Source organism: Trichechus manatus, unplaced genomic scaffold, assembly GCF_000243295.1.
Source record: "Trichechus manatus latirostris isolate Lorelei unplaced genomic scaffold, TriManLat1.0 scaffold00001, whole genome shotgun sequence".
Lineage (NCBI taxonomy): Eukaryota > Metazoa > Chordata > Mammalia > Sirenia > Trichechidae > Trichechus > Trichechus manatus.
In genome coordinates, this window is record NW_004443937.1 from 16,227,403 (window position 1) to 16,242,026 (window position 14,624).

The following is a 14,624-nucleotide window of genomic DNA, read 5'->3' on the forward strand; positions in this document are numbered from 1 at the left end:
AAATTGTTTTATTGTACTTTAGATGAAGGTTTACAGAACAAATAGTTTCTCATTAAACAGTCAGTACACATATTGTTTAATGACATTGGTTAACAACCCCACAACATGTCAACGCTCTCCCTTCTCAACCTTGAGGACCTTTTTTTTGGTGAAAATATACATAGCCAAAGTTATACCATTTTGAAAGTTTCTACATGTACAATTCAGTGACATCGATTACATCCTTCCAGTTGTGCTGCTATTCTCACTATTCTTTTCCAAATTATCCCATCATCATTACCTTCAACTCACTGCCTCCTAGGCTTCCCATCAAACCTTCTGAGTTGCTGTTGTCAATTTGATCTCACACAGATAATTCTTTTTTCTTTTTCGTACCTTAGATGAAGGTTTGCAGAATAGTTTCTCATTAAACAGTTACTACACATATTGCCCTATGACAATGGTTAACAACCCCCTGACATGTCAATACTGTCCCTTCTCAACCTTGGTCTCCCTATCACCAGCTTTCCTGTCCCCTCCTGGCTTCTAGTCCTTGTTCCTGGACTGCTGTGCCTCATTAGTCCTGTTTTGTTTTATGAGGCTGTCCAATCCCCGGCTGAACGGTGAACTTCGGGAGTGACTTCACTACTGAGCTAAAAGGGTGTCTGAGGGCCATACTCTCAGGGTTTCTCCAGTCTGTCAGCCCAGTAAATCTGCTCTTTTTTTGTGAGTTAGTATTCTGTTCTACATCCTTTTCCAGCTCTGTCCAGGACCCTCTATTGTGATCCCGGTCAGAGCAGTCAGTGGAGGTAGCCAGGCACCATCTAGCTGTATTGGACTCAGTCTGGTGGAGGCCGTGCTGGTTGTGGTCCATTAGTCCTCTGGACTAATCTTTTCCTTGTATCTTGTTCTCTTCATTCTCCCTTGTTCCAGACTGGGTGAGACCAGTGGAGTATCTTAGATGGCTGCTCACAGGCTTTTAAGACCCCAGACATTACTCACCAGGTAGAATGTAGAACATTGTCTTTATAAGCTGTGTTATGCCAATTGAGCTAGATGTTCCCCGAGACCATGGTCCCCACAGCCCTCCGCCCAACAATTCAGTCCCTCAGGTAGTTTGGATGTGTCTATGGAGCTTCCATGACCTTTCCTTGTACAAGTTATGCTAGCTTCCCCAGTAGTGTGTACTGTCTTACCCTTCACCAAAGTTACCACTTATCTACTTAGTTCCCCAGCCCCAATCCCTCGTAACCAAAAAAGATTGTTTCTTTTTGTGTGTAAACTTTTACATGAGTTATACAGTAAAGGTCTCATACAATATTTGTCCTTTTGTGATTGACTTATTTCACTCAGCACAATGTCCTCCAGTTTTGTTCCTCTTACTCTCCTGTGCTGAGTTCCTTTTGTTTGTGGGTTTTGTATTTTACAACTTTTTGTAACTAAAATATATTGCTTTCATAATTAACAGCATGATATTTATAAACTTTGAATGATTTTTAAGTGATGGTAATGAAGCATGCAAAACTGGTTTTGGCATAATGATGTTTTCAAAAAAGGTTTAGTACAAATATAACTGTGTTTTGAAAAAACAGGAAAACCAACTGGAAGGAAATAGAACAAAATGCCAACAGTGGAGAGAATACTGGTGTCATGCTTCTTTGCTTTTCACATTTTTTTCTATAATGTGTTTAGACTACTTTTCTAAAAAGTAAGATTCAAATGCACTAGAACTCTAGACGAGAGGTTTCAAGTTGCACTTTTGCATAATGATTTTTTTAAAAAAGGATTTAGTACAAATATAACTGTGTTTTAAAATAGGAAAACCAACTGGAAGGAAATAGAACAAAATGCCAACAGTGGAGAGAATACTGGTATCATGCTTCTTTGCTTTTCACATTTTTTTCTATAATGTGTTTAGACTACTTTTCTAAAAAGTAAGATTCAAATGCACTAAAACTCTAGACAAGAGGTTTCAAGTTGCACTTTTTAAAGCCCTGAAGTTTGGCTGAAGGTCCCCAGGGGACACTGTGGGAGGTGGAGAACAGAGGGGAAAGGAGGGCAGGTGAGGGCTCCCCACTTTCTTCACACAAGGCAGCTCCCCTGTGATCCATGTTCACATACGGGGGTTCTGTCCAAAATTTTATTTGTTCTTCAGGTATAGTTTTTCAACTAATAGTAACTGAAACATGAACCTGATTTAATGAGCTTCGGAGTCTGCCCTGACAGTTTCCGGAAACTTCAAACAGGGAAACTCCTTGTTGAGACTGAGAGACTGGCATGTGTGGGATTTAGCACCAGCCAATTCTGGGCTCACTTTCCAGCCCCAGTTGTGTGGTCTTGGGCCTGTGAGTTCAGTTCCCAGTTACGTTTCTCATGGTAAAACGGAACAATAATTCCTACACTACAGGGCTGTTACGCAGCTAAGAAATAACATAGGAAAAGCATCTAGCACATAGCACACTTGCTTTTATGTTTATTACCAACCAACTAGAGGCTAAAACTTTCACAAACATGAGTTACTTACGTTCTTTTTCAAATAGCTCTCTAACACCAGGCAGATCTTTCGCTGCTCCGAAGTATTTGTAACCTCTATTTCCTGGGACTTCTTTCCCTTCATGATCCAGCATTTTAGGGCCAACTTTCTTATTGGGAGGGAAAAAGAGAAAATGGATCTGATCTTTAAACCCACTACTCCCATGTTTGCAAATATATGTTAATAATGCTAAATGTAGAAAATATTTATGTACAAAGACGGTTATTATACTTTTTTATCACTTAAAAAAATCAACCTAGATATCTAACAAGAGGGATGATTTAAGTAAATTACAACATAATCACTTATGGAATATTTTCTATACTTTATGAATGATAGTTCTTATGAAACTCTTATATTGACTAAGAAAAATGCTTATGATATGATGTTAAGTGACACAAGCTTAAGAAAAAATTTCGAACACCCTAAATGAGAATCAGTAGAAGACAAATTAAATACATCCAGAAGAAGCATTCTATTGATTAAAAACAATGTCCACACCCCTGAAACTACTGCCCTGAGACAATCTTTAAACCTTAAATCAAAAATATCCCCTGAAGTCTTCTTAAAACCAAACAACAGTTTAGTTTAACTAGTAAAAAATGTCTGCCATGAGCATTATGCTGCTTTAAGAATATCTATATGGGATTAAACTGACAACAGCAACTTGAAAGATTAAATAGGAACCTTAGGGGACAGCGAGTTTATGTTAATGATGGAGGAACACCCAGGAAAGGAGGGTAAGAATGTTTGTACAACTCAAAGCATGTAGTCAATGTCACTAAACTGTACATGCAGAAACTGCTGAATTGGTTTGTGTTTTGCTGTGTATATTCTCGACAACAACAAAATAAATAAAATGTAGAAAAAAAATAATAATAATGTCAACAACTAAAACCAGTATGTGATCCTGGGCTGGGTCCTATAACAGGGGAGAAAAAAATGCTCTAAAGACAAAACCGAAACCAAACAAACTTGTTGCCATGGAGTTAATTTGATAAAAATTATTACATAAAAGTTAAATTTCTCGAATTTTGATAACTGAACATGGTTATATAAGAAAACATTCTTACTCTTAGATAATGCACACAGAAGTATTAACGGGTAAAGGAGCATGATGTAGTCAACCTACCTTCGAATGGTTCAAAAAAATCAATCTCAAGGTACACACAGAAAATGATCAAGCAAATACAGGAAAAATGTTAAAAACTGGTTAATCTGCAGAAACGGTTTATGGGAGTTCTCTGTCCTATTTTCCAACTTTCTGTGAGTTAAAAAAAGCTTTTTAAATGGTCATTTATTGACATGAAAATGTGTCTCTGATAGACTTACTGTTAAGTAAACACAGCATGTAATTAGAATATGAATTAATTTCTGTAAAAACAAGCAAATATATGTACATAAAAAATTCTAGAAAAATAAATACATACTGTTTATATAATCAAAGTTACCACACTGAAAAGAAATTAAAAACTGGAACCAAAATACATATGGTGAGTGTGATCTGAATTATGGAAAAGCATTCATAGAAAAACAACCGAAGGAAGTATTCCAGTGCTTGTAGCTAGGAAATGAGATTATGACTGACTTGTGTTCTGTTTCTTTACACTTCTCTGAACTTTATAAATTTTCTACAATAATAATGTATTACTTTCATACTTAGAAGATGAAAATAAAATTCTTAATCATTAAAAAACAGTCTAGAAGAAACTATATAAAAACATTAATAATGTTAAATTTAGGTGGTGGAACTTAAAAATAGTTTACATATTCATTTTTTAATGCTTGTGAGGTCAATTTTCTAGGAGGGTTAACAAAATTCTGCGTTACTTTAAAGCGGTCTGACGGGAAAAATAAAATCTCCATCACAGACCTGCTGAAGAAGTTAAGTGAGACAACCCACGAGAAAGTTCCAGCAGAGTGCCTAGAACAGAATAGGTGCTCAATAAATGAGCAACAGGGGAATAAATGTTTTATTTGTAGGCCAGGTACTAAAGTGAGAACTATGGTTTTGTGTTAGACTTTCATAAAGGTAAAAAGATCAACATGTAGAAAAATAGCATGTTTCTTGTGTGATATATTACAGCCCCCTGATTAGATACCACTGGTTCAAATGATCAAGGTAGATCTCCTCACAAATAAGTAAATGCGTCAGGTTCTGGAGCACTGTTTTTCAGAGTCAAGATCCATTAGTGGGTCACGAGATCAATTAAGTGGGACACGACCATCATTTAAAAAAAAAAAAAAAACAGAACAGAATAAAAAATATCAAAGTGCATCACACATAGTATTTTTTCAGTACACTTTGTGTGTACTGGGTTTTGATACAAAGTGTGTGTGTGTGTGCGTATGTGTGTGTGTTTTGCAATGGGTCATGGTCCTAAAAGTTTGAAAGCCACTGTTCTAGAGTATTGCATGTATAAGAATCTAAAGAAGGGAAAGAATGGAGTTTCCTGAGGCCCCTCAGGTAAAGAAGCCAACAAACGACTGCATGGCTGCACCCAATTCCCAAGGAGCTCAGCGAAGGTATGTGAGGAGGCCATGGTCATCTTAAAGAAAAGGAAACTGAGGCACTGAGAGATTAAGTGGTTTACTCAAGAGCATCAGGCTAGTTGTCACAAAGGCCCTTTCAGCCTCTAAGGCCTATGCTGCGGAATTTTAAGCATTATCCTACCCATCCTTTTCACAGGTTTCCAGTCCATACATGTCAGGCACTTTTCAAGCCTTCTTTCATTTACTGAGTGCTGCTCTGTGGCAGGTATGGGCTAGGAGCTGCAAAGCCAGATGGAACCTACTCAGCCTGCCAAAAAGCTCACAGGCTCACAAACCAAACGCCACTGGGGCTGCTGCTCACTTACTCCATAATCAGGGCCACCCAGCTCCTTTATCCGGACCTCCCAGTGTCCTTTTTCTCTCAGCAGTTTGTTAATTTCATCATTCAGGTCACGAATTCGGAATTCACCTAAACCAGCTATAAAACAAAAATATTAACATCATTCCTTCAAAATACCACTCAATGTCATAGCCTTAAAAATGTCATACCTACAAAGGTATATTACATAAAAATATTCAAGTTTATAAGAAAAAATCAATACCCAAATAAATGAAAGGGCAAGAATTACAAGCAGAGAGCAGAGTTCCCACTAACGCAGGGAAAAAAAAAACAAAACTCTATTCTCATTAGCAACTGAAGAAATATAAACTGGAAAAACCCTGCAGAGTATACACCAATTAAAATAGCAAAATCTTGGGGAAAAAAAAACCTGGCAAATGCCAGCAAGACGCAGAAGCTGTGTAAACATTCACGCCTGGCAGCATTCTGTGAGGGATTGGCCCTTTCAAGAAAGGACAGAGACTTTCTTCAAGGATTTCAACATATACAAGAAACGTGTTGGGATTTTGATTGCATCTGTATGTGAAGAGAGAAAGAACTGACATGTTTACCATGCTGTCTTTCGATCCATGAACATAGTATATATCTCTCCATTTATTCAGGTCATCTTTGACTTCTTTCATTCTTGTTTCCTACTTTTCAGTACACAGATCTGGCACATATTTTGTTGGATTTATACCTAAATATTTCTTGTGTTTTGGTTGCTATTATAAAAAGTACTTTTAAAAAATGTTCCATTTCTAATGGTTCATTGCTAGTACATAAAAAAAAAAAAAAAACTGATTTTTATTTACTGACCTTGTATTCTGTGACCTTGCTAAACTCAGTTATTCTTTTCAGGAGCCTTTCTGTAGAGTCCTTGGGATTCTCCACGTAATAAAAATTATGTCCTCTGAGAATAGAGACAGTTTTATTTTTTCCTTTCTAATCTGTATGCCTTTTATTTCCTTTTCTTGCTTTATTGCACTGGCTAGAACTTCCAGGACAATGCCAAAGTGGGGAGAATAGATATCTTTGCCTTGTTCCTGATCTTAGGAGAGCATTCAGTCTTTCACCACTATGATGATGGCTGTAGGATTTTTGGTAGAAGCATTTTTCCAGGGTAAAGAAGTTCCCTTCTATTCCCAGTTTACTGTTTTTATTATGAAAGAATGTTGAATTCTGTCACATACTTTTTCTGCATCTATGGAGATGATCATATGGTTTTCCTTCTTTGGAATGATATGGTGAATTATATTAATTGAGCTTTAAATGCTCAATCAGCCATGCATTCCCAGGATAAATCCAACTTGGCTGTGATGTACTGCCCTTTTTATATATCGCTGGATTTAATCTGCTAATATTTTGTTGATGATTTTTATGTTTATTCATGAGGGATACTGGTCTATAGTTTTTCTTTTCTTGTAATGTCTTTTTCTGATTTTAGTATCAGGGTAATGCTGGCCTCTTCAATTTTCTGAAAGAGATTGTGTATAAGTGGCATTATTTCTTCCTTAAATGTTTGGTAGAATTCACCGGTGAAGTCGTCTAATCTAGGCTTGGAGATTTGTTTGTTCCAAGGTTTTTAACCATGAATTCAATTTCTTTTATAGATACAGAACTACTCAGGTTATCTATTTCTTTTAGAGCACTGTTTCTAAACAATGGCACTATTGACATTTTAGGCTGGATAATTCTTTGTAGGATGAATCACAGGATGCTTAACAGCATCCCTGGCCTCCACCCAATAGAATGCCAATAGCAACCTTCCCTCTCTTATCCCACCCACCAGTTGTGACAACCAAAAATTTCTCCAACACAGCCAAATGCTCCCTGAGAGGTAAAATCATCCCCTTTTCTTGAGTTAGCTTTGGTAGTTTGTGTCTTTCAAGAAGTTGGTCCATCTCATTGCAGTGCAATTGATTACTTTTGTGTGGCCTTTCTAGCCATGGTCTTGTAACTCCCACCCAGGTGATTGGGCAGGACTGTATGACAGGGTAATGGTGGCCCACCAAGGGGATTGGTCAGTTTTGCCTTAAAAGAGAGCCAATTCCAGAGCAGAAAGAAGAATCCCAGAACCACGAAGGAAGAATAGCCAGGAGTCAGCACATCTTTTGGACCTGGGGTCCCTACACTGAGAAGCTCCTGGACCCAGGAGACAGAGGGCAAGCTGTAACCTTGAAGATGGTAAGAAGCGGTGGTAGGAAAGGCCCAACAGCAGAGACCCAGCAGCAGAAGATGGCGTGGTGGGCTTCCCGACCCATGGAGAAAGTTGAGTGACTTTGGGCAGAGGCCGAGGGCCAGGAAGAGGCCTGCCTGCGAGCACAGCTGGGGAGAGGCTGTCCTGATGGAGGAACTGTATCCTGTGTGTGCCTGAGCCTGAACTGTAACTGTTACTTCCCTAATAAACCCCATAATCGTGAGTGTGGTCTATGAGTTCTGTGTGGCCACTGCAATGAATAATAAAACCCAGAAGAGAAGTAGAGAGTGCTGTGGGAGGAATGGTCGGTGCCAGAATTGGTAAAGATGGCAGAGAGAAGAGACATGTCTGACCTATTGATCTTGATTCTCCTTCCGCCTTGTGAAGTTAGAGGAGCTCAGACACTGCCTCCACACTGTTTTTACATTCATCTGAATTACTGAATTTATGGGCATAAAGTTGTTTGTAATATTCCCTTATTATCCTTTTAATAATTTTTAGAGTCTGAGGTGATGTTCCCAATTTCATTCTTGATGTTGGTAATTTGTATCCTTACTTTTTTTCTTAGTAAGTCTAGCTAGAAGTTTATCAATTTTATTGATCTTTTTGATTTACCTTCTGTATTGGTTTCATTGATTTCTGATCTTATCTTTATTTTTTTCTTCATTTTGCTTGCATTGGGTTTAATTTGCTCTCCTTTCTAAATTTCTTAGGTTGATGCTGAGATCATTGATTTGAGACATTCCTTTTCTATTATTTTAATGCTGTAAGTTTTCATCTAAGAACTGCTGCTTTACCTGCATCCCATAAATTTTGACATGCTAGTTTTTTTTTCATTCTCACCCAATTCAAAATATTCTCTAATTTCTCTTGTGGTTTCCTCTTTGATACACAGGTTATTCAGAAGTACGTTGTTTAATTTCCAAATATTTGGGAATTTTCCAGATATTTTTCTGTTATTAATTTATAAGCTAATTCTGTTATAACCAGAGAACGTATCTGTATGATTTCTATTATTTTAAATTTGTTAACATTTGTTTTATAGTTCAGAATATGTTCTATCCTGATGAATGTTCCATGTGCACTTAAAAAAAGAAATTGTATTCTGCTGTTATTAAGTGTTATAAAAAAGTCAATTAGGGCAAACTGATTGATAGTATTATTCAGGTTTTGTATGTCCTTACTGATCTTCTACCTACTGTTGTATCAATTACTGAGAGAGGAGTATGAAAGTCTCTAAATCTAATTGTGGATTTGAGAATCAAGCACTTTGAAGAGATGGGTTAGCTTACCATTCTGAATCTGAGCCACTTTTTTAGAGATCTCTCCAATAATCTGTGAAATAAATAAAAGGTAATGAATTTTCATGACTTTTGAATATTTCTGAAACCACAGGAAAAATAAAATTCAAAATTAGTAATTAAAAATACTTAGAATTCTGGCTTAAAAATTATTTAGATAATAAGAAGCACTCAGATACTTGTTACTTCTATTAGGATCAGATTCACCCAGAACGTACCTGCCGTCTCCACTTTTCAGCTTTGGGCAGCTCGGTACATTCTGAGGCAAGAAAGGGTCTTCGTTCCTAGGGAGAAGCACAATGCACATGTTGCCACTGCACTAGTTACAAGCTGCATGCAACATTCACAACTGGTTCAGATCTGGAGCCTAAAATGTATAATGGTCTAAATACCTTTGAAGTTTCACTTCCAGACGAGCCTCATCAAGCCTAAACCTCACTCTACAATCTCTCTTTAGGAAACAATCATACAGGCAGAAAAAAAAAAATCATTATATTGTCTCTAATACAGTGAAATACTGGAAACAACTTAAATGTCCAATTATTATATTCAGATTCTCTGTATCTTAAATTGGCTAAATAAACTAGGTTATACCCACTTCATGAAATATTTTATACTACTTTAAAAAATGATGGTTATTAGTGTTTAGAACAAAGACATGCTTGTATTATTTAAAGTAAAAAAAGATATAAAACTGTATTTAATGGGACAATACGCTAAAACATATACACATACACTTGTGCATAGAAAAAAATACTGAAAAGAAATACCCAGAAAATATTAATAACTGTGGCTGTCTTTGGGTAGTAAAAATATAAGAGGCTTTCCCCCCTTCTTATTTTTCTTTGTTTTCCAACTTGTCTATGAATATTGCTTTCATAAAAAATGTCAGCTGATAACTGTTGAAGGTAAATGAGTTTGTGTTCAGAGGGATCTTTATAACATTCTCTGCACTTTTGTATGTTTGAAATTTTCCAAAATAAAAATGTTAAAAAAAAAAAAGAGTTTTAACATAAATATATGTGTGTGAGAGAGTAAACTTTAAAAAACAAAGAAATAAAAATATCCAAAGAATGGTATATACTATCCATAGCCTGGCTGAGTCTCCATGAGTTGAGATCATTTACTAGTTTCAGCTTAGAGCTGCTACCCACATCACACTCCACTTTCTGATACTCAGTATTAGACAGAGCTGGGATAATAAGGGTACTCAACCATCAAGTTACAGAGGAGCTGGAAGAAGCAATAGCCAGATTATCGCACTGCCCTAGTTACAGGAAAGTACAACTGGGATTCAAGTGTACAGACTCTTAACAGTGTCAGCAAGTACAGAAAAAAACAGAAAGATATAGAGTTTGAAATCTCCCCAGGAGGGAGTTTTACTGCATTTGTTCTTGATACTTTACAGTTCATGAGGAAGTTATACACCAACCTTCACTTTTCCCTCTTCCAGCTGAGCTTGGCGAAATCTCGCTAAGGCCGTCCTACCAGGGATAGAGAAGATGCTGTTAGACTCTGCTCATAGATTTCTTGTCACTCACGTTCCTGGATGAGGTAGACTGCTCATGGCCATATTTAATGTCGTCCATATATACACCATGATTAAAAAATCACAGAGCAGTTAAAGGTTTCCATGTTCCAAAAAGTAGGGTTTATAAGGCCATTTGTGTTCTTGAACACACACAAGTGTCTACTTTACTTACAATGTGTGTAAGGACTGTGGGAACTCTACTCATCAGATCACTGTGGTGAACAAAATATCCTAAAGACTGGTATCATGGGGTGCCCCAATTGTCACTCTCAGAGCCCCAGCACCATCTCCAAGTGAACAAAAGTTTATTCAGTATAAGTCTGGGAGCTGTCAGAAAACATTAACGGGAAAAATAAATGGGTAAATGTAGGAACGCTATTTTAACACACGTAGAGAAAGAAACAGCTTCTCAAAAGGCTTAACCCAAAAGAACCAAATACTAAAAACTGTTCCATGGCAGACATTAAGTTATATAAAATTTACATCCAAAAACCAGTTGATACTTACATGGCCTTTTCCGCATTTCGAGCCTAGAAGGAAAAAGAAAAATGCCAATGTTTAAAATATCTTTGTTTTTCATTTACTTCTTAGTGAAAAGTTTTACAAAGGCACAGTCACACACAGAATGCTTGAACCAGTCCCTGAACAACAGCAACAACGAAAAATCAAACAAAGTCCAAAACCTGTGACTTTACTTATGTTGCTCCCTTTACCTAAAATTTTTACTCCCCCACTGTCCTCACTCCCCTTGTATCTGGCTAACTCCTATTCACCTTTTAAAATTTACCTGTGTCACCACCACCCTAGAAAGTTCTTCCCTCACCCCTTCTTCCCAGTTGGGCTGGGGCCCTTTTATCTGGGCTTATAGCAACCATGGCACTTACTACCCAGCGTGACAACTGTCTATTCCCTGCCAATGGAATTTGGGGAAGAAAAACCTCAAGACTGGCTTCTACAAAGTGAGTTTTACGTAAGCACTGTCACACTAGTGACACTACTGTCAGAGAAAGAACATGTTTTCTGAGCTGTAGTGTAAGCAGAAAGAGTACTTGCTGAGTCAGGGGCTTGAATTTTACTCCCAGCTCTGCCACTTACCATCCCTGAGAAGTGGTCTCTTTAAGGCTCATTTTCCCCACCTTTACAACAGGGATCATACTTATCTCATGGGAATGCCATGATGAGTTAATGAGATAAAGAAATAAAGATAGCACCTATGCAGCTTATAGACTCAGCACAGTGAGTGCAACTTAAATCTCCTTTCATACTCCCCCTTTCAACTGATTACAGAAACAAACTTGGCAAATACTTGGTGGATAAATAAACATGACATCCATTACAGAATATGAGAGAGAGGTCCTCCCAGGGGAACCCATCACCTCGAAGGCTAAGGCTGTGTCCTACCTATTTGTAATGGTTAATTTTATGTGTCCACTTAGCTCGGCTATGGTTCCCAGTGGTTTCACCAAACATGACAGTTGTTACTCTTCCATAATGTAATCTAATCAATCAATCAGGTGAAAAGGGAGTTTCCCTAGGGTGCATTTTGCTTCCAAACTACAAACAGATATTCTGGTAGAACTCTCCCTCTCTCTCCACCCTGCACTCTTTCCATCGCCTGACCTATGGATCTTGGGACACAAGCCTGCAGGAATCTCCAGCCTGCCGTCTGACCTACAGATTTTGGACTTGCCAGCCACCACAATCACATCAATCAATCTCTTGAAGTAAAGCCCTATCAAACTATCTATTGATCTATAGAGGGATACAGAAGTGGTTCAGAAGTAAAATTCTCCCTTTCCAAGTCGGAGACTTGGGTTCAATTCCTGGCCAATGCACCTCATGTGCAGCACCACCCACATGTCAGTGGAGCCTTGCATGTTTGTTCCTATGATGCTGCAGTTTTCAGTAGAGCTCACAGACTAAGACAGACTAGAAAGAAAGGCCTGGTGATCTACTTCCAAAAATAAGCCAATGAAACCCAATGGATCACAGAAGTCCGATCCACAACCAATCATGAAGATGGTACAGAACTGGGTAGTGTTTCATTCCATTGTGCCATGAGTTGCCATGAGCCAGAGGCCAACTTGATGGCCATCTATCCATGTATCTATGTATCTATCCATCCATCCATCCACACAAGGGTAAGTCAAAAAGTATTGCTACTAGGGTTCAGTTCATACATGCACGGGTTTATTCCAAACAAAACATTTTTAAACATGTCTCTACTGTCAGTGGATGGCTGTTGACAAATTCTATCAGTAATAACTCGTCTTAGTCTTGTTAGGGTGCATTCAAAAAAAGGATAATTTTTGGGTCATGGAAAAGAACGATTTGAGGTCAGGGATAATATCAAATTTTTAACAAAACTCAAGTGGACATCTTCCCAACTCACTGAAGCTTTTCAACAAGCTATGGTAATGCTGCCTCACATAAAACAACAGGTTTTAGAAGGATCAAGCATTTTAAGGAAGGCTGGTGTCTTAGTCATCTAGTGCTGCTATAACAGAAATACCACAAGTGGATGGCTTTTAACAAAGAGCAATTTATTCTTTCACAGTCCAGTAAGCTACAAGTCCAAATTCAAGGCATCAGCTCCAGAAGAAGTCTTTCTCTCTCTGTCGGCTCTGGAGAAAGGTCCTCGTGACGCATCAGTCTTCCCTTGGTCTGGGAGCATCTCAGCGCAGGAACCTCAGGTCCAAAGGACTCGCTCTGCTCCCGGCAGTATGAGGTTCCCATGTGTCCCCGCTCGCTTCTCTCTTTTATATCTCAAAAGAGATTGGCTTAAGACACTATCCAATCTTGTATACCTTTATCAGTATAACTGGCGCTAATCCGTCTTATTAGATCATAGTGACTGAATTTACAACACATAAGGAAATCACACCAGATTACAAAATGGTACACAATTATACAATACTGGCAATCATGACCCAGCCAAGTTGACAGATATTTTTGGGGGACACAATTCAATCCATGACAGTTGGGAAGACCTCAAAGATGAGCCAAGAGAGGGAAGCCTGCTCAGAAGGTCATGGCAACTTTTTTGGGGATTCCAAAGGGGTAATCTTGATAGAGCATCTTACAGGAAGATTGTGGGGGCTTATTATGAAGAAGTTTTAAGTGAAAACTGCATTGGTGAGGAAAAGGCCAGGAAAGTCACACTAAGGAATTTTTGTCCATCATGACAATGTACCTGCTCATTCTTCCAGGGTAGCAAGGGCTGTCCTATGAGAATTTTGTTGGGAAACCTTACCCTATCCACTCTACAGCCCTGATCTTGCCCCTTCAGACTTTTTTGTTTCCAAAACTCAAAGAACATTTAAAAGAAACACATTTTGAATCCATTGAGGATATCAAAACTGTTCTGACATGGTATAAATCAAAGAAAGAAGAATTCTACGGGGAAGGGTTAGAGAGATGGAAACACTGCCTTCAGAAGTGTATCGGCCTAGATGGAGGATATGTCGAGAAACAATAACTTTACATTTTGATATTTTTGTTTAATAAAGGCTTCTATGATTTTGTAGCAATACTTTCTGACTTATCCTCGTGTATATATATACACACACACACACACACACATATACATACATATATATACCTCACTGGTTCTGTTTCTCTAGAGAACCATAAGACACTATTTCAACTGTTCACTAAAGTCTGTTGTTATTGTTGTTAGGTGCCATCGAGTCAGTTCCGATTCATAGCAACCCTATGTATAACAGAACGAAACACTGCCGGGTCCTGCATGATCCTCACAATCATTGCTATATTTGAGCCCACTGCTGCAGCCACTGTTATCAATCCATCACGTCTAGGGTCTTCCTCTTTTTCACTGACCCTCTACCTTACTAAGAATGATGTTCTTCTCCAGGACTGGTCCCTCCTGATAGCATGTCCAAAGTACATGAGACGAAGTTTCCCCATCCTCTCTTCCAAGGAGCACTCTGGCTGTATTTCTTCCAAGACAGACTTGTTCGTTCTTCTGGCAGTCTGTGGTATATTCAATATTCTTCACCAACACCACAATTTGAAGGCATCAGTTCTTCTTTGGTGTTCTTTATTCACTGTCCAGCTTTCGCACGCACATAGGGCAACTGAAAATATCATGGCTTGGAATACAGGGGAAACCAGCATAACTTGTACAAGGAAAGGTCATGGAAGCCTCATAGACACATCCAAACTCCCTGAGGGACTCAATTGCTGGG

The 14,624-nt window shown here is 38.3% G+C and overlaps 1 protein-coding gene across 2 annotated transcripts in view; it reads right to left on the bottom strand.

Moving 5' to 3' along the window:
• ISY1 (ISY1 splicing factor homolog) overlaps positions 1-14,624 on the bottom strand; it is a 28,910-nt gene that overhangs the window by 7,151 nt on the left and 7,135 nt on the right. For both annotated transcript variants that reach the window (XM_023743101.1, XM_012560096.2), the window contains exons 2-7: positions 10,924-10,946; positions 10,318-10,369; positions 9,104-9,169; positions 8,877-8,919; positions 5,371-5,483; positions 2,504-2,621 (exon numbers count right to left, since the gene is read on the bottom strand). In XM_023743101.1, coding sequence (XP_023598869.1) covers positions 2,504-2,621; positions 5,371-5,483; positions 8,877-8,919; positions 9,104-9,169; positions 10,318-10,369; positions 10,924-10,946 — 415 coding nt within the window. The remainder of the gene's footprint in view (positions 1-2,503; positions 2,622-5,370; positions 5,484-8,876; positions 8,920-9,103; positions 9,170-10,317; positions 10,370-10,923; positions 10,947-14,624) is intronic.